The sequence below is a fragment of the Calonectris borealis genome, chromosome 28 (genome assembly GCF_964195595.1).
Source record: "Calonectris borealis chromosome 28, bCalBor7.hap1.2, whole genome shotgun sequence".
NCBI classification, from domain to species: Eukaryota; Metazoa; Chordata; class Aves; order Procellariiformes; family Procellariidae; genus Calonectris; species Calonectris borealis.
Window position 1 is genome coordinate 1317365 of NC_134339.1, and position 22689 is coordinate 1340053.

The 22689-nt window shown below is 48.9% G+C and overlaps 1 protein-coding gene across 7 annotated transcripts in view; it reads right to left on the reverse strand.

Moving 5' to 3' along the window:
• The window catches only part of PIP5K1C (phosphatidylinositol-4-phosphate 5-kinase type 1 gamma), a 47815-nt gene that overhangs the window by 16060 nt on the left and 9066 nt on the right, over window positions 1-22689 (reverse strand). For 6 of the 7 annotated variants that reach the window (XR_012677557.1, XM_075175457.1, XM_075175455.1 and 3 more), the window contains exons 2-6: window positions 6882-6913; window positions 4458-4544; window positions 3974-4104; window positions 3244-3361; window positions 1163-1315 (exon numbers count right to left, since the gene is read on the reverse strand). Coding sequence is in view for 6 of the 7 variants with exons in the window: in XM_075175457.1 (XP_075031558.1) it covers window positions 1163-1315; window positions 3244-3361; window positions 3974-4104; window positions 4458-4544; window positions 6882-6913 (521 nt within the window). In the remaining variant the exon portion in view is untranslated. Of the gene's footprint in view, window positions 1-1162; window positions 1316-3243; window positions 3362-3973; window positions 4105-4457; window positions 4545-6881; window positions 6914-16301; window positions 16327-22689 lie in introns of those variants that run through there. The other variant, XM_075175458.1, reaches the window with a different exon arrangement.

Below are 22689 nucleotides of genomic sequence, written 5' to 3' on the forward strand. Positions count from 1 at the left end.
GTCCCGCACTAGGTCGGGGCAACCCCCGGTATCAATACAGGCTGGGGGATGAAGGGATTGAGAGCAGCCCTGCTGAGAAGGACTTGGGGTACTGGTGGACGAAAAGCTGGACATGAGCCAGCAACGTGTGCTCGCAGCCCAGAAGGCCAACCGTACCCTGGGCTGCATCACCAGCAGCGTGGCCAGCAGGTCGAGGGAGGGGATTCTGCCCCTCTGCTCTGCTCTGGTGAGACCCCCCCTGCAGTGCTGCATCCAGCTCTGGGGTCCTCAGGACAAGACAGACATGGACCTGCTGGAGCGGGTCCAGAGGAGGCCACAAAAATGATCAGGGGGATGGAACACCTCTCCTATGAAGAAAGGCTGAGAGAGTTGGGGTTATTCAGCCTGGAGAAGAGAAGGCTTTGGGGAGACCTTATTGCGGCCTTTCAGTACTTAAAGGGGGCTTAGAAGAAAGGCGGCAAACTTTTTAGCAGGGCCTGTTGCGACAGGACAAGGGGGAATGGTTTTAAACTAAAAGAGGGTAGATTTAGACTAGATATAAGGAAGAAATTTTTTACAATGAGGGTGGTGAAACCCTGGCACAGGTTGCCCAGAGAGGTGGTGGATGCCCCATCCCTGGGAACATTCAAGGTCAGGTTGGACGGGGCTCTGAGCAACCTGATCTAGTTGAAGATGTCCCTGCCCATGGCAGGGGGGCTGGACTAGATGACCTTTAGAGGTCCCTTCCAACGCAAACTATTCTATGATTCATATCCAGGGACAGCAGTGGTTTCCCCACAAAACCAAGGTGGTTGTGTTACTGCAATCAACAGCCATCCTCAAAGCCAGGCTAAGGCAGGTGCATGGCGCCAAGCGAAGAAGAACGAACTAGTGCCGGGAAAAGGACACCCAGAAACACACATCTGGGAAGCCATTTCCAGGCCAGAACATGCCTACAAGCTATGGCACAATTATCTGCCTCAAGTTTACCCACAGAGTTTGCAAATGATTGGCAGGCTTTGTGCTTCTGGGACTGGCTTCGTGACACACTGTTAACGTTGTCCCCGGCACAAGGCAGGCGGCTACAAGAAACGCAGGTGGAGGGCATGCCCTGTGCGATGCTTCGGACAGAAAAGCTGCCACGACAAACTCAAGTTGGGTCAAGGTGCTGGGCGATACACACCATGTAGTAGCCAGGAAGGAGCTTCTGTAGGAATTCAGCTTCCTTGTGCATCACAGTTTTTATGATGAATTCATCGTCACTGGTGACATAGAAGAGGGAGCCGCTGGCACCAGGGTTCGACAGCTCTATCAGAGGCTCGTTACATAATGAATACTAGGGAGGAAAAGAAAAAAAGATGATGTTTTTAGCCCCCGTTCATTGCACATGGAGTTCTACGCCCTTGAGGGCTTTCCCCAGCATGCTGTCTCCCTGTGGGATTAAGGGGTAGCAAAGCTTAAGTGAGAACAATTTTCATTATAGGTTAGGTCTAAGCAGCAAAGCTGATGGACAATTTACAATTAGAGACCGAGATTACAGTTCAGAGCATCCCAACTGCTCAGAATCAAGCTAATAATCTGCTTTCAGCAACATCCAGGCTTCATAATGACATCTTATCTTTTCCCGTTGCGTGTCTATGCCTGTATCACATTTAGGCTTCTTTCAGCACATTACCGCAAGCACAGACGGAAAGATAGGATTTTAAGCGACACGACAGTCCGCTCAGGGTACCGAATATCACCTGGAGGGAACACAATGCACTGGCTGTTCTCAGTTCTGGCCTTGTGCTCCCCCTTACAGAGGACTTTTACAGCCACATCTCACCCCCTCAATCCTGCTCGAAACGCATGAGAAGTGTTAGACCAGGTGTCCAAACAAGAGAGGGATCAGCGCTGCGTCAGCACAGCGAGGGGTACTGCAGCAGGAATTGAACTGGGAGGACGTTTCTAGACCTCAGTATGCAAACAGCAGGTCCTCAAACGAGGACATGCCTAGCAGCAGGAAATAAAAAGAAGAAAGCACAAGTACGCACGTGCACTTTGCAGCTCGGTACCACCCCCGAGGTAACTGCATAGGCCGAGTGGGTTCAGGGCAGCATCACGTCAGAGCTGCCACAGCAAGAGGTACGGTGGGGAGAGGGAGGTGGGGCAGTAAGTTAAATCAGAGCAGTAAGTTAAATGCTCATCATTACGTACTGAAAACAGCTTTCAGCACTGCACAGATTAATGATCCAAGACTTTATCAAGTTAATTATCTCATGCATAATTAAAGGCATTTGCTGCTGTGGCAGGCAAGGAAAGAATCGGGGGAAACAGAAGCAACAAATCAGAGCTGTGACCTTTGCAACTGAGGCAGGCTCTTTGCCTCACCAAGCTTTGAGCCACTCATCGAGTCAGCCAGCGTTATCTTGGATGGCACAGATGGGGATCGCTGTTACTGTCAAACCGTGCAATGGCACAGATTTGTTTCTACTCGTAGGTGTTCAGCTATGTTTACCCCTGTCTACAGCTGAAGTCGGAAAAAAAGGGCTATTAAAAAAAGGGAGAGGGCATGCGCTCATTTGGATGTGTTCTCCTCCCCGGTTCAACAAATGCCCTTTCCTAAAGATCAGGACATCACATACACGCAAGGGACCAAATTCAACCCCAGCGTACTCCAAGCCCCAACAGCTTGTACTGCTAGGTATTTTAAAAACAGCTTTTCCAGCTCTGAGGAGCTTTCCGAGCATAAGAACAAGCTGTATTTTATTCTGTCTTTGTAAGATGATTAAAATAACTACACTCACATAGCTCTCGAGTGAGTACACAAGGAAAAATTCCCATCTTTGTCCTCAGAGCCCCACGGGACATTACAGGGTTGCACCCAGCAGAACACAACTCCTTTTACTTGTAAACACAGTAAGTTATTGTCACCACAAGCAACCGAGAGGGAAGCCTATCGCGTAGCTCACACAGCACACACTGTATGCAGATCATTTTCCCTCCAGCATAAGCTAGCAGCTACCTCTTAGCAAATGAAGACTTGGGCTGAGTGGTGCTGGTCTTGCTGGGACTCGTCACTGGATCTCCTCCAAAGCTGAACAGAGTCCCTAAATCCACAGCCTGTTCCCACTCCTTGCTGGGATCAGAACGATTCCTCAACTCTTTTTTGCCTCTTTTAAGCAAGAATTGCTGACAGCCTTGATTTAGGGGCAAATTTCTTGTGTTACTCTAGACAGACAAATAAAGGAGGAAAGACAGAGAAATCCAAAAATATATCCATACCAAATAATCATCTGGACGAATCCCAAAGAGTTCTCGGAAATACCGAAAAGCCACTGGTGCATAGGTCTTGAACCTGAAGTCAGCATAATGGTGAGCCGGGGTGAGATTACTGCCTTCGCTGCACAGAACAGACATTACATGAGCAGGGCCTCTGTATTACCATTCACCAGATATGTACAGTCACATCAAGGCTACTGTATATTTAAGATTAATTGAGCCTTGCAAAAAGACATCTTAGGAACAACAACAAATATCTATCTTCTGTGGCAGGACAACAGGAAAATCGGTTTTAAATCATCTGCCAAAATCTATTTCCAAAGAGTGCCAGGAACAACCACTTGCCAAGCAGAATATATTTACACAGAGAATATAGCTTTTATGAGCTTTGTTTATTCACAGAGTTAAAGAGCTCCCAGAATGAGTTTCTTCCATCTCAAACACGGTGTAATTTCGTGGAAGAAATTCTAGACGGACAGGTAGAAAGAAAAGCACGTAGGAAGGCTAACAAACTCAAGCATACAGTACTGCATCTTACACTGTACCTCCTTGCAAGCCAGTGTACTGCAGAATCTAACACTTCCCACTGTTACGTTTGTATGTAACGGATGCATATTTAAAACATTCAGAGCATCCAACTCTGATCTAAAGACAGATGGAAGCTCTGTTGAAAAATCAGTGAGAGGAAAAGAAATAACTCATCCATTCATTTTGTTTCCCCTGTCTCCTTTACCTTGGGAAAAAAATGCTCTCTACCACGTAGAAGTCCTGCATCAGAACATCTCTCTCTGGCTTGGAGCTCAGATTGCCGACAGTATATCCAATCCCTAGCTGGATGGCCCCCTTCAGAGTGGATGAGGTGGTCTGGCAGAAAGAAAAGAGCAGTCAGTGAGCATTTTACAGCAGATTATCGCAATAACATCCCCTATATTACAATACAGTTGTGTCTATGACTTCTGTGGGGTCGTCTCGGGCACTACATACTGCTAAACAAGTTCAACCAGCTGCTGAAGAGATGGATTAAGGCTTCCAGAAGGTTTGCCGTTTGCAAGATTATGGAGTACAAGGGTGCTGCATAAAACCTAAATCAGACTGGCAGCTATTAACAAACTGACCCAGGAAGGCTCGGTTGTGCTACGGCTAACCTTGGGCCCCAACTTCTCTTCTCAGCCTGCTACCTACACACAGCTGTCAGTCCCCACTCCGCAAAACCAAACCTTTTTGTAGGTGGTTTCACCAGAAGCATCAACGCCTCGATGACCTATCTTCTTTCCTTGGCCGGGCTGCCCTGGTAGCGATGGTCCCTGCAATGAAAGAGCACGGCTGAAGCCCAGGGCAGAGGCTGACCTGGCCGACACCAAGGAGCAGAGCAGCACAGGCACAACCACACCACCACGGTTCTAAAGGACAGAGGGATCTCTACCGCTGGAGAAAAATCTGCAGAGTGCAAACAGGTGTAAATGGCACCGGCAAGCCTTAAGTAAGGCTGTTTGAATTACGCATCCATCCCTCAAGATAAGAGGAGTTAGAATACCCAACCGCTCCATCTGACTAACTCGCTCCAGCAGTACTGACTGGGCAGAGCCCTCAGCAAAGATGCTGAGCTCAGGAAAGATCTGCTTGCTTCCCAGCTGCCAAGATTCCGCAGCAGTTGCTTGACTGCGGTTTCTCATTGATTTAAAGTAGTGATGTATTAAATCAAACAGTGAGAGAAGTTTATTCTTAAAAATCCTGTGCCCTCAGGTGTCATACCAATACCTCCTGCTTCACTGGAGAAATAAGACAGGTGACAGGGACAACACAATTACACTCCTGTGTTCACTTGGAGATAATCCATTTAAGCAAGATCTCATTCGTTTACAGTTCAAAGGACGAGCCCACACGGGCTGAACTGCAACAGCAGCTCTTCCTGAAGCTTTGCAGAGAGTGCACAGAAACACTACAGGACTGCCAGCACTTCACAGTGAGAACAAACCTATTCCTACCCCATTTTCCTCCTCTTCCACCTCTGAGTCTGCCTGGGCCTTTTTTTGCTGATCCAGGAGGGAGCAGATTGTGGCTGTACCCTTTAACACGCCACCACAATCATCTGTGAAGTTTGATACAGCTCCTTTTGCAACCCCAAGCGCAGGGCCTCTACGCTCTGCCACCGAGCAAGGTTTCGCCTGCTCCCCAGCTCTCCCGCTACTCCAGTGGACTGCGGAGCCCAGCAGATGCCTAAAACTGACGGTGAGCCACCAGCGACATTTGCGGCTTTGTTACACTAAGAACAGCCAGGCTTTGGGGGTTCCTCTAAGCAGCATGCAGAGAGATCCCCGGCCACTTCCCAAGTGACAATATTATACCACTGTCTCTCTCAAGTGCCGCACAGACCCATCTCTCAGAACTGATGTCTACAGCGGACAATGTGTAATTTTGTTCAGACTACAGAAGTTCTTTGTGTTTTGGGTTTTAATCAAGAGCTTGCAGCTATTTCTGGTCAAACTGCTTGTACTTCTGGTACTAAGGGGCAGTCTGATTTCTCCTTCAAAAATCTTATTTCCTACTCTGTTTTAAACATTTAGGCTTGCTTCTGAGTACTCCTTCTGCAAGCAGTTGGGATTAGCAGTACAGCTTATCCTTTCCTTGCAGCTTCTAACCAACAAGCTGGATCCTGTTACACGCAAGCTCAAGCTGTATCGTCCTGCCTCACCACGTGGCTCATCATCATCCTCTCAAAGCAATTAACAGACACAGGTATTGGTTAAGAGATTGCCATCATATGAAATGCAGTAACAAAAAGTCTCTTCCACACTCCCTTGCTCTACCTGGGACTGTGTTTCCAGGGCAAGGAAAAGTGGGGCTATTTGTGCATTGACAAAGCAATCAACTTTCACAGAAGTTGAGCTTCCTACTATGCATATTTCTGGGGAGGCAAAAAGAATCAAGTGTCACATTCCTGGAGTTTTATGGGAAGATTTTGCTACTCATGTATACAAACGCTCATCATCCCAGGTGAGTAATGTGCAGGGGTATGTCAGAAAGTTAGATCAAAAAAATCTTTTGAACATGGTGCCCTAAACCAAGAGCGTGGGCTTCAGGGAAAAGCTTTCAGGCACAGATCCTCCTACTAGATCCCCTGCTGTCAACTGTGAAGAGTTTTGCTCCAGAAGGTAACAGTGATTCAGCAACCTGCGACCTGGATTACATGTGAGAGAAGATCAGTCCCTCAAGATGTTCCCCTGTTTTACGGCTTCACAAATTACAGCCTCCTTGACTCGCTCCCAGGAGCGGGTGAGACCCAACACAGAGCCCTGGAGATACCCAATACGCGGATTCTCCATTTATCACCTTCGGGTTCTGGTGTGGAAGAGGTGCTCTGAGCCACTTACAGACATCACGGATCACGCAGCTAAAACTGGCCACATGGTGGGCAAAATCCCTTCACACCCCCTCTGTGACTGTGGTGATGCCAACACAGGGACTCCAGAGACCTGCCACTAATTTTCTTTCTCCCAAATAACAGATATCAAATTTTCAGTAATCTTAAATGTATTTTGAAATCCGGCTTTGCTCAAAAAAGTCAGGCAGAAGTGTCTTCTAGAGCTCTGTGTTCTCATTTTTCAACATGGGGTTTTCAAGGCCAGCTTTACACATCTCACCTCGGTGATGGCTGCCTTCTTTGGTGCCAGACCTGAGGAGAGAAGGGAAGAGCATCAGTAAAAGTAGGGACATCAGAAAAAAAAAAAAACCCACCGAGAAGATAACCTAATGCTTTGCTCTTTCAAGCAACTCGGAAAGCCTTTAAAAGCAGCTGGTTTTGCTCAGTTTTTAGTTTCACTAGTGCAGGAGTCTGAAGTTACAGGGGTCACCCAAACAATTTCATATTCAGTAGCACAAAGATGCACAATTTTTCCTAGCAATAATGTTTCCTAGAGGCTTCAGTGGAGAGAGTTCTTGTGAATCCCTGCTGCGCTGCAGGCAATAGGCCCACACTGCACTTGAAGAGTCGGTGGCATACAGAAGCCCAGAGAGACACTTATGAAGCTACCTTCCAGTCACTCAGAAGGCACTTGACGAACTATATTGATAATTGAATCTATTTATAGACTCCGATGTCCAAATATATCGCAAAAATGAATGCATCACTTATCTCTACCACTGCCTTTGGGAGAAGCCACCATTACTCCATTACAGTCAACGGGGAGAAATTGGGATTTGGCCCAAAGCTTTCAGATATATAATCAGAGTTGGAAACACAGGCCCAAACGCTCCCCTAACATGAGGCCATCTTTCTGTTTCCCAGCACGAGCCCAAGTTTGCAAGGAGCTCCTTATTTTTAGGCAAGAGTGAGAACAGGCTCCTCTGCCACCAGCCCCGCGAGCTGTTCGCTGACCTGCTGAGAGCCCCGCGCGTGGGACCACAAGCTCCAGCCCAGCTGACTCGAGAGCCACCATGAACGAGGATCAAGAGCTGCTTAAGAAAAGCAGCTCCCTACCCCAGCCCAGCAGCACAACGTCCCCTGCCAAGGCAGCTCCCCAGCCTCCTGAACCTCCGCCTGCAGAGCCCAGTTATTAGGAGAGAACCCGCCCGCAAAGAACGCAAGCCCAGTTGATAGATTTAAGGCCATCTGTGTCCAGGTGCGAGTCTGCGGCTCCCTGCTCCTGTCCGAAGCGCTCCTACAAGCACAGACCATTAAGCAACCCACAATCCTTTAGAAAGGGCTTAATTTCACAAGAGACCATTGAGCAGAGCTTGAAAGTTTTGGCTGTGAAGAAGAAAGGCTCACATGAGGGCAATGGGCGGATTACACAACCGCCTGCCGGTGCGCAAATCCTCCAACCCAAGAGGGATATCCACGCTCAAGCTGGGGGAGGGTCCCTCTCCAGGGGGAGCGGGAGATGTCCAGCCCTCCCGGCTGGAGAGCAGGAGAAGCCCCAGAGGATCCAGCCCAACATGCTGCTGCTTCAGATCTCCCCCATTCGGCCAAGGAGGAACTACGGTGGTTTCAGTGGGTAACTGCTCAACCTCCTCAAAGACAAGCAGTGATGCTTCAAGGCTTGTTTCAAAAGGAGCCTGAGCAAGAAGTTGGGCATAACAGGAGCGCGATTCTCTGCAGATGACAATCGTGCTAGGAGAATGCACGATTCCGTTACATTCCAGGAAATACTTCAGACACTGGGAAGCAAAAAACCAACAAACCCAACAAAAACCCCTTGGTGGTCACAGGGGAGATGAAATTGCTCTCGATCAGAAGTGCTGAGGTTATCTCACTGTCCCGTCTCGGCAAACTGGGGATCCCCCGGTGCAAAACAGATCTTGCCAATGTGGCATTTTGAACTGTCGGCAATGCAACCCCCCAGCCCAACAGCTTGGCCTGTGACTGCAAAGCCAGAGCGGCACGGGAAGATTCACTTCTTCTTGTTGTTTTGTTTTAAATCGTGCTCTCCAGCGCCCAAGTTTCGCATCAGGAACAGAATCACAGGATCGCAGCAAAGGTCTGAAGTCCCGTGCAAGCTGCATCGCACAACCCCATCTCAAACAGGAGGACAGGAACCCCTCACCGGCGCAGAGCGGCTCCCCTCCATCACCCACCTGGGTTGCACACCCCTCAGTCAAGGCGCCGTCGCCTACACAAGCGGGCGCCGCGCGTGATGGGCGACGTGAAACCCCGTCACTCCCTCCAGCTCTTTGGGACCGCACCAGCACGCAGCTCAGAGCACCACCGCTAGCTCAAACTCCACATCGGTCTTTGTGCTGAAAAATCAGTTCTTTGGCCTAAGACAATATAATTTTATGATTGCTCAACAAAAAGCCCTGCAATGGCCAGGGGAGCAGGAGATATGGCACCGAGCGAGCATTTAGCTAACGAACTTCTAGGGCATGAGCTGGAGCAGCAACTCAAGAGCACAGAGGAACCCAAAGGGGCAAATGCTGCTCCAGGCTGAGCACTGGAAATCGCTGGGAACACAACGCGGCCAAGAAGGCCCCCGGCCAGGGAGACTACGCTCTCCCTGCCACGGCCGAGACCGCTCTCCTACTGCACTAATCTCTCTTCTGCACTTTGTCACCATTCCAGAACAGGAGATTATCTTTAATTTTGTGATAATTACCACAAGCCGCTTTCATTCCCAGCTTTTAAGTGTCTGCTGCTGTACACGTACCAAATGTGGAATCAACACCAACCGCCCGTGGGAAGGAAAGGTACCAGAGGCGAGGAACTGTGGATCTCCAGGAGAAATGATGCGTCAGGTGGACAAGAGCATCACCAGCAAAAACTCCTTCCCCACCCACCTCCCACCCCCCAAAAAAAAAAAAAAAAAGAAAAAAGAAAAAAGATCAGCTTTATAAAATCAATTTGTCTAGGCAGAAAATGAAAAAAATCTTCCACTGGCTACTCGGCTGTGCTCCTCCCAAACAAGCTGACAGACGGCCTTGTGAAAACTGATTTATCTCCAGCTTCGGGGGTTACACAGCCCTGAGAGACAGCACTCGGGTTTGCGGGGAACAGGAGCTCTGCTGCAGGAAGTTTTCAACACTTAGCAAGCTAACTAAAATGATACTTATCGGATTTGGGGAGCTTAGTGAGGGTGTATTCAGAAACGTTTCGAGCGGCTCTAAAGGGGAACCCTGGGTTGAAACCCCAGCTTTCTGCCCTGCCTCCAGCTCGTCCCTGGGTTTTGTAGAATTTCATGCACGCTTGACCTGCTGCCTCCAGTTCTTCTTCTCATCTGCGCACAGCTTTGAGTCGACCGTATCCCAACGCTCGAGCTCCTCCAGAGCCTCAGAAACGAACGCTTCGGTTGTAGCATTCAGCAATTCTCATCTCTGATTTAACATCTTTTTTTTTCCACATGCCTCTCTATTCACAGCCACAACGGCCACGTCCATCCCCGCCACGATGCCGACACCGCGCAGGACAGGGATGAATCTACTCCAGAAACCCCCTGCGCATTTACGGTCTGACACAGAAAAGGACTCTCGAGTTTTAGCTCTACCGTGCCAGAGGAACGTCAGCCTCTGCAAGATGAGACAACCCATTTCTCCTCTTACGTGATATGTCGCATCAACAAACTGGTGTTCAGGCCATTTTAGGCCCCTCACCCCCCATTTACCTACGCTTGAGCGCTCGCTCCCAGTAAGCAAAGCCCACACAGGCTGGCCGGAGGGCTCTCGCTCACGAAGGAAACCCTCGCTACCAGGTTCGTCAGCCTCATCGGTGCTGTGAACTCGCACGGTGATGCAGGGTTGGGATCAGAGCAGCTGCCTCGGCTTCTACAGCCCACAGCCTCTCTAGATGCTGTCATCAGGGAAATGCAAGTGATGTCAGAAGTTAAAAATTAAAAAAACAAACATCAAATCTTTGGGTTTAAAAGCAAACTTCATGAAAACCAGAAAATATTGCCCTTGCTGTCCACAACTTAGAATGAGTTTAAGTTAAAAACGTGGGTCTCAAGTTTCATTTATGTGCAGAGAATAAATTTTAAAATCTAATCAAGGGGAAAAAAAAAAAAAGTCACTCGGATCTCTCAAACCAGCTAAGGCAGGTTGGCTAGCAAAACCCCTTCGTCCTAGACCTGGAAAGAGCCACGAGAGGCTTCTATCCACTGAAAAGGGATTTCTTAAGAAAGTTTACAAACATCCAGCAGAAGCCTCATTTAAGACCTAATAAAAGTCTTCTTTATGAGACAGATGTATACATACACGCATATATATTTATAAATTATAAGTATAATGCTCTAGAGAAGTCCAAGCAAATTTGACTAACTGGTAGGTTTATCTGGACTCCTTTCTCCAGTCAGAGATGGCGCTGCAACTTTAATAAAAGCTTCACTTTATCAAAGTGTTTACCAGGAGCTATACAATGTGACTGCAACTAAAAATACGTGAGAATATAAACACCACGTAAGCTCTTCAGCTGGAGGCCGTACCAACGTGACCCCTCCAAAAATGCAACGTAGTAGAGACTTGCAATTTGCCACTCGCTCTCGATCGGGGCAGCAGCAATCGCAGTCAAACACGGCTAGTTTTCAAAGTACAGTTCTCCAAAAGCGCTGGACCAGCAGTTTACGGTTGTTGTTGTTGGGTTTTTTTTATTTGTTCTTTGTTTTTAAACTACTGAGCTGACAGCAGCCTTTGCAAAATGGACATTTAATACTAACCCAGCGTAATCGGCTAGAAAGCTGTGAAATTCTGACAAGTCACACACGCACCCAAGGAGGTCTGGATCTAATTTTAACACTTATTCAATTGAGAACAAGACAATGTGACACACCTGAGCAACCCATTTAGACAATAAGAGGAGGTGAAGACTGCAACCAGGATGCTACGATTTATTGTTCAATCGGACCGCTCTAAATGCAGCCCCGTCTGGTCAGCGCATTATGTGCAAAAGCATTAAGAAAGAGAGTGCTAAGGCACGAGCTGTGAAAGTCAAAGGCTATGCTCATGTAGCAGCCGTGCTGCAGTCAAAATACAGAGAGAAAGGCTGGAAATGAAGCGCGTCCATCAGAAGAGACAGCCGTTACTTTCCGTAAGGGACTGCTGATAAAAAGAAACTGAAGTGGGGAGGGGGGGAAGGCAATTCAGAGGCGATGCCAGAAAACACACCTCAGCTGAGAAGCAGCGCCTGAACTAGCGCAGCCAGCCGGGGCTTCCCGAGGCGCCGCGCGAGCGCCAGGCCGGATCACAGGGAAAGGCAGACAGCAACCTCTGAATGTCTTCTTGCACTCGAAACGCGCGGCTTCAGCTCTCAGCACGCAGGATCAGCGGCCCAGGGCAGTCATTAGAGAGGAGACACAACGGGGAGCAGAAGCCGGACTCTCAGCAATCTTCTGGAGAAGGCAGCTATTTACAACCTGCCCTTCCCAGGCATCCAGGATGACCTACTTCTGATCATTAAACACATTTTCTTCCCATAAAACAACACAATTTGATTAGGATGAGAAACATCAAGTAAGCTACAATACTAAATAAAAAGTTTGGGGTTTTTTCCCCCCGTTAAATGCAGCACCTCCCAGCAGAAAGAGCTGTACCCGACTGCTCTGCACGCTGGGCACGGATAGCTGCTTCTGCCATTGGAGAGCCTGCAGAAATCGTACGGAAATAAAGCAATCTGAGATAAATTCAGCTTGTTATATAGAATCTACATACACCTTTGATACCAAAATGTATCCATTTTTCCACGGAGCACTTGCTGACCGAATGGATGATTTTTGGGATCACCTACACAAAACTCACGCTGGTTGAACACAAACAGCCTAAACTCGCTCTCTCTCCACCGCTTAGCCCCGACCAGCCCAGTGCTTAGGCAAGGCTCGCTCCATCCCCACGGGCAAGCGTGGCAAGGGGGAGGAGAGACCCTGCTCCAATGCACCTGCAGCACAGGTAGCTCCACGTTCCTCAGGGCAGTTTAGTCACCATCCAAAGTCCAGCAGTTATTTGCAGGCAGATAGAAATGCTGGCAGCACCGGGCAGTATTCAAACTGGACTACCAGGAGCAGCCAGAGATAAGTAATCCCATTTAATCCCACCTTGGCCACCCTGCTCTCCCCCGTCCTCGGCTCCAGCTCGCCGCCCACACTACGAGGCACATCGTGCCTCATTTTGCTGTTTTAAGCACACAGGAACCACCTCCACTTCGTGGAGGGAAGATGACATTTGCAAACCATGATCTGCTGCACCAACTCTACGTGCTGCGCTCTTTTCCCATGCCCTTTGTCTTGTTTATTTGAGCATAAACTCGTTAGGGAAAGGACCAGCATGCCTTGTACAAATTAAGGGAAAGAGCTTAATGTACCGGCTAGGTAGGACGGGGCCTCGGGGCACTGCTGTGATACCTACTCGATAGCAGGGACACAGCTTGCTCCCCCTCCCTTCCACCCCAGGCAGTTTCTATCTACGAGCTCTTCAATTAACCCGGGACAGGCGAGCGGCAGGAAGCCCCCCAGCCTGCCCCGAGCCAGCAGCAAGCCCCACACCCAGTCCTGCCCCAGCCACCCCCTCCAGGTTTCTGTTTGAGGGTTTTGAACCCCGAACCCCAGAATCGCTCTCGCTGCTCCCCTGCCAGCGCTCCCCCAGGGATCAAGCAATTTAAGCCCTGTATCATAGAGCCCAGCTCGGGCCGCTCAAAGCAAAGCATCCAGCTTATGAAGCATCACCACCGCAAGGGACTGCCGCAAACGGACGATTCTGCCATAAAGGCACCTACCAGCCTATTTAATTTTCATTTTTATGCAGAAACTCTTTCTGCCTCAGAAATAAAGCTGTTTATCGGAGGCAGGGCAGAAGCTGAAGATGCAGGCAGGGAGTTATCGCATTCCTCCCTCAGCTGCAGGTGCGGGACCGCATCCTGGGTGCAGCCCTCCTCGGGGAGCCACGCTGCTGAGCCAGGACATACCATGCTAAAACGTTTCCTTGACAACTCACCAGAAAAGTGCTTACAGCTCGGAAGCCCAATTACAGTGGGGAATGAGCAGGACAAGACCATGGAAATGAAATTCAAAAAGAACTGATTTGTTTTCTTGTCTCGGATCAGCTGCGTGTAGAAAAAAGGACAATTTCGGAGTGCCTAGCCCGAACCGTGTGACACAGCTGACAAGAAAGCAAAACAAAAATCTCATCAAGCGGAGCACACAATAGCTGACACCCAGTAGCGGAAAAGGCTGCAGCCGTTCAGCTCCACGTTCAGCTCTGTAATTATGCAATCCAGTGGGATGTTCAGGCGAACATCTGCTAGATGGGAAAGGTGCAGTCTTATCTGAACACAGTGTTCTTGCTCCCTTCCACGCTGCCGGTCACAGGAGGATTGCGGAGCGGAACAACACACGCTCCCCGGCACGTCCAGAGCGGCCGAGCGCTCTCCCCGCTGCCCACGTGAGCAGTGGAGGCAGAACGGCGAGACGCTCCCAAGGTCAGGGACCCCGGCAATGGCATTAGGGACGCCAGCCTCTTCCTAGCCTCTGGCTTCCCTCTTTATGACAACCTACAAGTCCAAATCTGTCTACCAGAATTCACAGCAAAGCTTGATTAGGATTAATTAGAGAGAGCAAACATCGCAGCAGGAAGCGTAACCTCTCCAGGACAGAGCCAGCTCTCCCCGCCTGTGACGACATCCAGGCACAGCGGCACCACATTAAAACCACGACGCCAATTTAGAGCGAGGCCATAAAAGGCTGAAGGACTTTGAAGTCACGTTCCTCACAATCATCCAGAAGAGCTAGAGCAACAGCCAGTTGCCCCCTTACCTTCGCTCAGGGGTAGGATAAGCTTTGCATCCCGCACTAGAGGGTCCCAACCCACCGACACTGCTCACTGGAGCATCTCCTGGCTGCTGGAAGGCTGTAGTTCAGCAGCGAGAAGACGGAGAACCTCCTCTTGCCTTTCCAGTCGCGTTGCAAAAACATTGGGGACCTGAATGTAGTGCAGGACTCCAGGCCCTTGGGACTCTTTTTGTCTGTTCAGATGGAGTTTTCAGCTGCCGCAAGGCCCCAGAGAGCATTTCCCAAGCCCAGGTCAGAGAAGCACAAGACAGCTTTGCGAAGGCTTGGTCCAGACTTCACTTCCCTCCTTTGTTTTCTGAGCATCGCTATCCCCCCGCCTGCAGGCTCCTGCCCTGCAGCGGGATTCAGCACTTTCAACTCGTGCGGTGTCCTACCTCTGTGCAGGGAAAGGACGCTCAGCTGCATCCTCCGTTATGTATTCTCCAAGGGCCACGAATACAGAGGGAGAAGCGCGAGCTGACCAACCTGAGGTTACACGCTGCCAGAGCCGGAGCAGTTATTCTGCCCCAAATGCCCAGGGTTTGCAGCGTGGCATGGGTCAGGTCAATGCTTTGGCTGCACGCGGCTTAATGTCAAACCTCAGCACCTCCCGGCCAGGTAGAGATTAGTGCTGCTGGAGGTTCTTCTCCACCATCCGACCTTCGCAAGCTCCCTTTGCAACTCGCCATCTCTGCGAGGATACCTGCAAGGCTCGTACCAGGCACGGGGCAAGGAATCGGTGGCTGGAAAAAGCCACTTCAGTGTAGCCAGTGAAACTTCTTAAGCTGATAAATAGCACAGGATATTGTCACTGAGCAGGCAAAACCCCTTTAACTAGAGAGCAGAAGGATGCCTTTGCACAACATCAGCTTGGTTCCCTTTACAATACTGCTTCTCCGGGTATCCCTCTGAAGGATCTCGACCCGTCTTGGGAGAGCACTGGCACGTCAAAGAAATCATTCAGGCTGCTTGTAGGAGCAGCATAACAGATACAAAGAGCACCAGAGTGCAACCTATATGAGACAGGGACAAACTATGCCCCCTTTTTATCTCAGCCCTTTCTCACAGAGGGTTCTGCAGCTAAACAAGTCGGCACCTCCGATCCAGGAGGGACGGGTCAGATTGTTTATCGCTTCCACCATTTGGAAGTGTCTTCCTATAGATGTTACTTGACAGAGAGCTTACTCCCTTGCTCATTCACCGTCAAGAACTATTTTCAGACTAAATTACATTGTAATAGAAGAATACAACTCAAGAAAGATATTCGCCTCCCCAAATTTTCCATTTTCTGACCTTCTAAAAGATGTGTTGAAGTCCAGTTGCCACAGTCAAGCAGGTAAAGAAACCTACCTGAAGTTTCACAATAACCCCCTACCACACCACCAGGATATACAGAAGTTACCACAGCCAGCCCAGCTTTGAACCTGTGGGAGCTCAGCATCCCAACCAACAGCAAACTCCAAAGGGAAAACAGTTGTTTTGCCTGCAGGCCCCCCTTCACAAGTCATCCTGAAGATGCACCTGGATTTTTAATGAGTGGGGTATTTCCTGATTTACCCCGTAGCCAAAGCTGCTCGGCTAAATCCTCTAAGATTTAATTCCGCTCTTGCTAATGTCGCTTGACAGAGATTTTCCGGGGGTGCTCAAACACTGAAGACTCGAAAGGGGATTTCAGAACAGGGTCGTGTACAACGTGCGTCACTGGATACAAAGTCCTTTTGCTAGGCTGCTCGCATCAGGTTGAGTACACTCTTCTTCATAAAACGCTTCCAGGTTGCCACAGGTGCTGCTGACAATACCGCAACATGCACACGTACGTACAGATTTGCATCGCAACGCTGAGGACAAGTCTGGGTGGGAGAGGAGGTGGGAGACATCTGTAACTTCTACCTGTTTCAAAAACAGATGTCAAGGTAAAAGCATCAGGTCGAATTTCTGGACCCGTTTTTAAAGCATGGGTTTGCGATACAGCCCCTCGAAGAGCAAGCCCCTATGCTATTCAGATGTCGTTTTCAAGTTGACCAGGTCCCACTAAAAACATGCAGTTAAAAAAGACGTGATAGGAAAAGCGGCCCAGTGACACATCTTGGTTCGAGAGATCTACTTCTAAATAACCCTAAGCTTTTGCTGCCGTAACAACTAGAAATTCAAGCTCTCCGGCTGCACGCACATCTCATCTGAGCTCATTAGGCACCAAGCTATCAGAGATTTCTTGGCCTCATTCAAAATTAACTACCCCAACTCACACGTGGCAGAAGGCCAGGTCTGGCTGGCGTTTTGCTGCTTCCCACCAGTGCGTCCTCTGCCCTCGTCACAGCACCCTGCCACCCGCGCTGCCTGCACCCTCTTCCTGCCCAGGCAACACAGATTTCGCACGACCCATCCAAACCCTACGGCAAGCCACAGTGAGGGCTAGCCACCTCTTTAGGAGCAAACTCCGCTTAATCCATCCCAGCTACTGCAAATCCTTTCCTCCAGGTGGATCCTACCCCTCCCGGGACGTGCCAACACCTCCTCTCCCCCCCTGACTGAGGAGACTGGTACCCAGGAGGGTACCAAGCCTCCAGTCCTCCTCCCCTCCATCGGGGCTCTGCGAGCAAACGTCCCCCGCAGCAGCAGCAGCTCTGGACAGACCAGGTACCCGTGTTGTGAGACTGAGGAAGGACCTCTAGGGCAAAAGCTACTGCCGCAAGGCGTGGGGGGCTGTAGGTTAAGAATAAATTTAAATTAGTGCTCACCACCGTGTTCTTTTCCCACCAGCCTTGTTAAGGCCAGTTCCGCTCTCTATTACTAGAGTGTTTCAGTCGGGTGCTCCTGCTCTGCTCTAAAGGCACCTGAACAGATGGAACAAAACAAGCCACAGAGAACAAGCGCAAAAGATGAAGTGTGCTGCCAAAAATCGTAACTCAAAAGTTCCAGCAAGGAGTCTCTTCTCTCCCTGGGATCCTGGCTGTAGCACGGCAGCTAGTGACTCAGCTACCAGCCGAAAAGAAGTTACCACAGGTGAGACAGGCACAGATAACCTGGTGCCTATGCTGGGCTACAGGGATTTCAGCCGCATTACACTGACGACCATGGACAGTCTCCTCCAAGACAGGTAACCGCAAGCTGAAGGACAGGCTCTTTCTGGCACAGATCTACAGCTTGCTCAAAAGCTAGGTCAGTAAAGCAGTTTCTCCAGTCTAGCCTGGAGGATTTTCACTTGGAGGCTGAGCCAGGCATTTATTGCTTCTATCTAACCAAGCGCAGCTATGTCCATTTATTTACTCATTTGGGAAGAAGCTCTGCTCCAGACTCTCTACAGGTACGTGTCCAAACTAAAGATGCAAAAGAACAAAGAGCAAAATCCAAAAGAGCACTTGGGCTCCCAAAGTGCTGCGCAGGCAGAACTGAGGCACTGGTTATCCCCAAACTCCCGCAGGCCCCCGGGTGCTGAGGACACTTCAGACTTCTGGCACTGTTTTCCCAGAGGCTGCTGCACGCGTTCGTACCCGATCCAGCCACAAGCCCGTCTGCAAGCAGCAGCACTGCCTGGGATTCAGCAGAAAGCAGACCACGGTCATTGCAGAGTTTACCCTCTGTATCCTGCCCTTACACTGGCTATAGGCAGGGTCAAGGTCTTTCTGAAGTGATTTTGTGGTTTCCAGGATGTGTTTGACAGCAGACTTACTAGGTGAAAGAAAAGAAGTTACCGTGGAGCTTAACAACAGCCAGCTGGGTCAGCTCTTTTCCCAGCTTTCCAGAGCCCCCAGCTCTTGGGCTGTGGGCTTCAGAGCAGCCCTCTTTAATGAAAGGCACTCATTAAACTCAGAAAGCTACAACTGAAGAACATGGGGCTACAAAGACAAGTGACCATCTTGGGAAGAGCCCGGCCTGGCTGGCCACACAGCTCATACACATTGATATAACTGTGTAAGCTTGAGGTGCAACTGGGAACAACGTCTGGTCACACAGGTCCTAAAACAGAGTCCTGAACCATGAACAGCTTAACTCCTGTGCCCTTCTCAGGGCTTTATTCAACATCTGCCCAATACAAGGAAAAACCGGGGATGTCCCATGAAGAACAGGTATAGAATAAAGTAATTCAAGACAGCAGCATCGAGTGAACTTCAGTCTAGATTCCTGAACTACGTAGAAGAATCCCACAGGATCTTGCTAAGACTTTAATAAAACCAGAAATGAAGTAGTTCCCCTGAACCGTAACACTACGAGGCTGGATCAGCCAAACACACACTGCCACCGACTGCGAAGGAGTGGGGGACAGCACAATCTGCTCCTGCGTTTGGAGAGAAATAGAAACCGCAGCCAGGCACGCAAACATCATACGTTCACTCTGAAAAGCATCTCCAGGAGGACAACCCACCCTCTTGCTGAGGTTTACCCTCCCAACTCAGCTGGTAGCTGCCGGCTCTCTGTTTTATGACGGCGGCATACGTTGTGGGGTAGGAGGAGGAGAGACAGAAATGTGCGGTAACGCTGGCCAACAGCTACGTAAGAGCTCTCGATGGGCAATATAAGACACACAGGGCTGACATGGGAACTCCCATGACTTAAACTCTACATTTCCTGGCTCCCAATCCAGGAATCTTCTTCCAGGCCAGATGGCTCAAGCCTATCGATCCGTACCCACCAAGCAGTGGGACTCCTCCGGCCTCACCGGTGAGGCCAGGGACATTTTAACAGGTGAGTTATTTTTACAAAGCACAGCAAAATGGAAGTTAGAAGGCTTAGAGCAGTCTGGTGCCAATGGCTTTCCATGGGAAGAGAAAAAGGGAGGTCTGATGAAGCGGAACCAGCCCACAGATACTGCAACGCCATTTAAGGATGGACCTGACCAAGCTCTGAAGTTTCTGGATGGGGCAATACTTCTTGGCTTTCTCTTCACCAAAACGGGTGCATCGGTTTTGCCAGAACTTAAAGGCCAGCCATAAGGCAAAGGATGTTTGAAGACCATTATCTAGGCAAGTCAAAGCAACGAAAAGCAGGAGCTTTAATAGAAAACCTTAAGTAACAGGCAGCACGTGCCACTTCTGCCTGTAATATATTCCTTCTCCCTTCAGATGAGCAGCTGCCATTCAGGCACATCTTATCCCTCCCTCCCGCAGGCCCTGGATTAAGTCGTTTTTCACCACACCTCACCCTTGCAGATCAAGTTTTTCACCCCACCTCACAGAAGAACTCGCATTTAAACTTCATTTCTTCAGACACTGTAAAAACCCACCTCGTTCCTCTAAGTTACAGTTTGCTGTTCATGCTGGTCACTTCCAGCCTTCTTGCGCTCCTAGTTTTCAGTTTAGAAAAAAGATTCAAAATAAAACCAATCTTTGTGTTTTAAAACCTGGGAGTTAGGTCTCTCTCTGAGATCTCAGTACCTCGCGGAAGCTCACGCATTGCTATCCTACCAATACAAAACCAGAGCTTGCATGTAGTAATTGAAGTTCCTCCCAAATGATCACATTCTTTGCAGCTGACGGAGTCCTGCCAAGCAGTCCGCTACCAGCACTTCACCTCTGGAGGCTCTTCCATTTAATACCAGCCTATATTGGCCAGCTCTGCATCTGGTATACGATGGGCAACCCGGTTTATTATACCAAAGTGAAACAGAAAGGCAATTGCTGTCTTTAAGTGAAATACAACTGCCTTGCCTGACAAAGTGCAGTCTTTTTGCTTCGCTTTAAAGGCAGACCCACATTTATCAGGACTTCGAGGCTCTCTGCAAGGGAGCTGCAGCGAAGATTGCAATTACACACAGGAAATGCATGGGGCCGGTCCGTGAAGAAGCCGCAGAAGCAATTAGCAGTTTCAGGATGTTCGCTCCTTCAGTTTCTCATTTTCTTTAATAAGCATTTTCTGGCATTACCAGTCTAGAAGCCTCTTTCTCAAAAGAGTGTCCTAGATAGTTAATCCACCAATGACTTCTACTTAATACTGAAATGAAAACAAACATCCAACCCTCTGAGACTCACATGGAGAAAGACTATGTCATCATTTCTCTTCCATCAAAATTAATTTAAGCCTGAAGAGATGCCGGTTTGAGAGGAAGTATCCTGGAATTAAAAAAAAAAAAACAAAACCACAACAAAAACAGTGTGCATATCAAAAGCTACAAAATGCAGCACAATATGCTCCCCCTAGAAAAACTTCATTATCTTGTAACATAAATTAGCATTACAGGAAAAAAAAAGAAGTAAATTAAGCAAAGGCACTTGCTAGCCTTCCAGATTTCAGTTCTGATCACTGAACAAACAGTCCTAACCAAGACAAAAATTACCCCATAACATGTGCTATTTAAACCCACAAATAATCACCACCTGTTAGGCCAAACTGAAAAACTTTGCCTTATTTCTGGATTCCACCTAGGCAAGTGTTTGCCCTGTAACTGAAGAGCACGTCATTCAACGTTGACAAGTACAGCTTCACGACAGTATAATTTTCTGCTGTCTTTGTTCCAGCTTTGAAGTTAGGGACTGTTTTACATCTCTATAGTTTGCATTTCTGCCAGCAAATTCTATGCAGTTTTGTGCGCTGCCCCCATCAACATGCATCCAGACAGATGGCAAGAGCAGCACCGAATACATACAGAAAGGAAAACTGTCATTTTAAAGATGACACCCATTTAAAAGTGACATTTACAGAGAAGACAAGCGGTTTCAGGTATTACATCTGCCCTCGCGGCAGCGCGTAGGACTTCTGATCACATTACCCCTTCCCCTTGGCCTGGGGATGCACACGCTGCGAAACCAGCTGCACGGCAAGAAACTGCGAGATCAAGAAACTGGAGAGAGAACCGAGGTTCACATCAGCATCCGCACGGAGTGACACTGCACGAAGTGCCATCAGGCACGCATTCGGGGAAGGGGTGCTCAGCCAGATGATGATTTTAGCCAGCTGCCTCCCTTTGAAAAATGTAGTAATGGACAATTTTGCCTTGAAAAATCCACAAAATTTGGTCCATCAGATGTGCAGAGAGACTATAGAAAGAAAAGCACCGCAGCACCTTTGTCATCAGCTGCTGTATCCTGCCCACAGTAGAGGCTTTGGTAATATTTTGCTTACGCTATTGCCCAGGTCACAGAAAGCACCAAACGTGACAAGCGAGCATTAAGGCATGGGCAAGTTTTCCCTGTCTTTTTAGTGTGGTTAGCAAAGTACCATCACTTCTGCCTTGCATTAGCATCTTCTCTCTCCACACATGAACTGGCACGGTGAAGCCATCAGTGTCGCAAAGCCAGCGTGAACTTCAGTTCCCAACTCTACGCTTAGAAGAGAGCCGGGCATCCTGCGAGAAGAAACCAGGCCACGCAACCGATGGCAGTGGGAGACTCCAGCTAATTGCCTTCATTTTACCTTGTAAAATGGAAACTTGTGTTTCTAGGCCTTATTCCAAGTCTGAAGGTTTGTCTTCCATCCCTCAGATCTTCAGGACCTCGAGTAAAATCAATGGACATCAGAGATGACACTTAGCCAAAGCCAGGCTCCCAGTTTCTGGGTGGCCAGAAGCAGACCCAGTTCGGACAAAACAGTAATGAAACGGAGCAGGCTCCGAGAGCAGAAAACCGGCCGTGTCTCATCTCAGCTGTTGTAACCCCCGAGACCCCACCGACTGTGCCGACACCGCAAGCGAGCTGCTCTCGGCGTTTCCATCGCTGATGTGCACGTTGGTAAGATGGTCCGTTTGAAGGTACGGCAGCCTGCTGCGAGCCTTGCATTACTTTGGAGATGCGTCTTGAGCTTCGGAAAGATTTCACAGAATCTCTCAAAACTTGCCAATTACATAAAAATATTTCTCAAGTGTTCCAAACCCTTTGTGAGCTGAATTGATGCGCCAACCAAAATTGCTCCCAACATTCAAGTTGCTCAAATTGGTGCAAAGTGGCCTTAATTACCTGAGCTCATACAGCCCTGAATGAAAAATGAAAATCCATACGCGGTCATTCTGAACCAAGCTCTAATCACTGGAGGGCCAAAGGGACTAGCATTAGAAAAGTGTTTGTACAGGTATTCACACAGTAACCGAAGCAGTACTGTAACTGCACTGCTGCCCAATTTCAACTGGAGGAAAACCAAGTAAATATTCAAGAGCTCAAGGGCAAGTTAACTTGCCCTTTGAACAAAATCAGTTCCACCCACAAATCAGAAATTCCACCCTAAGAAATAATTGGGAACACCCTGAAGCCATTCATTTCATGCACAGAAACAACACTATTCT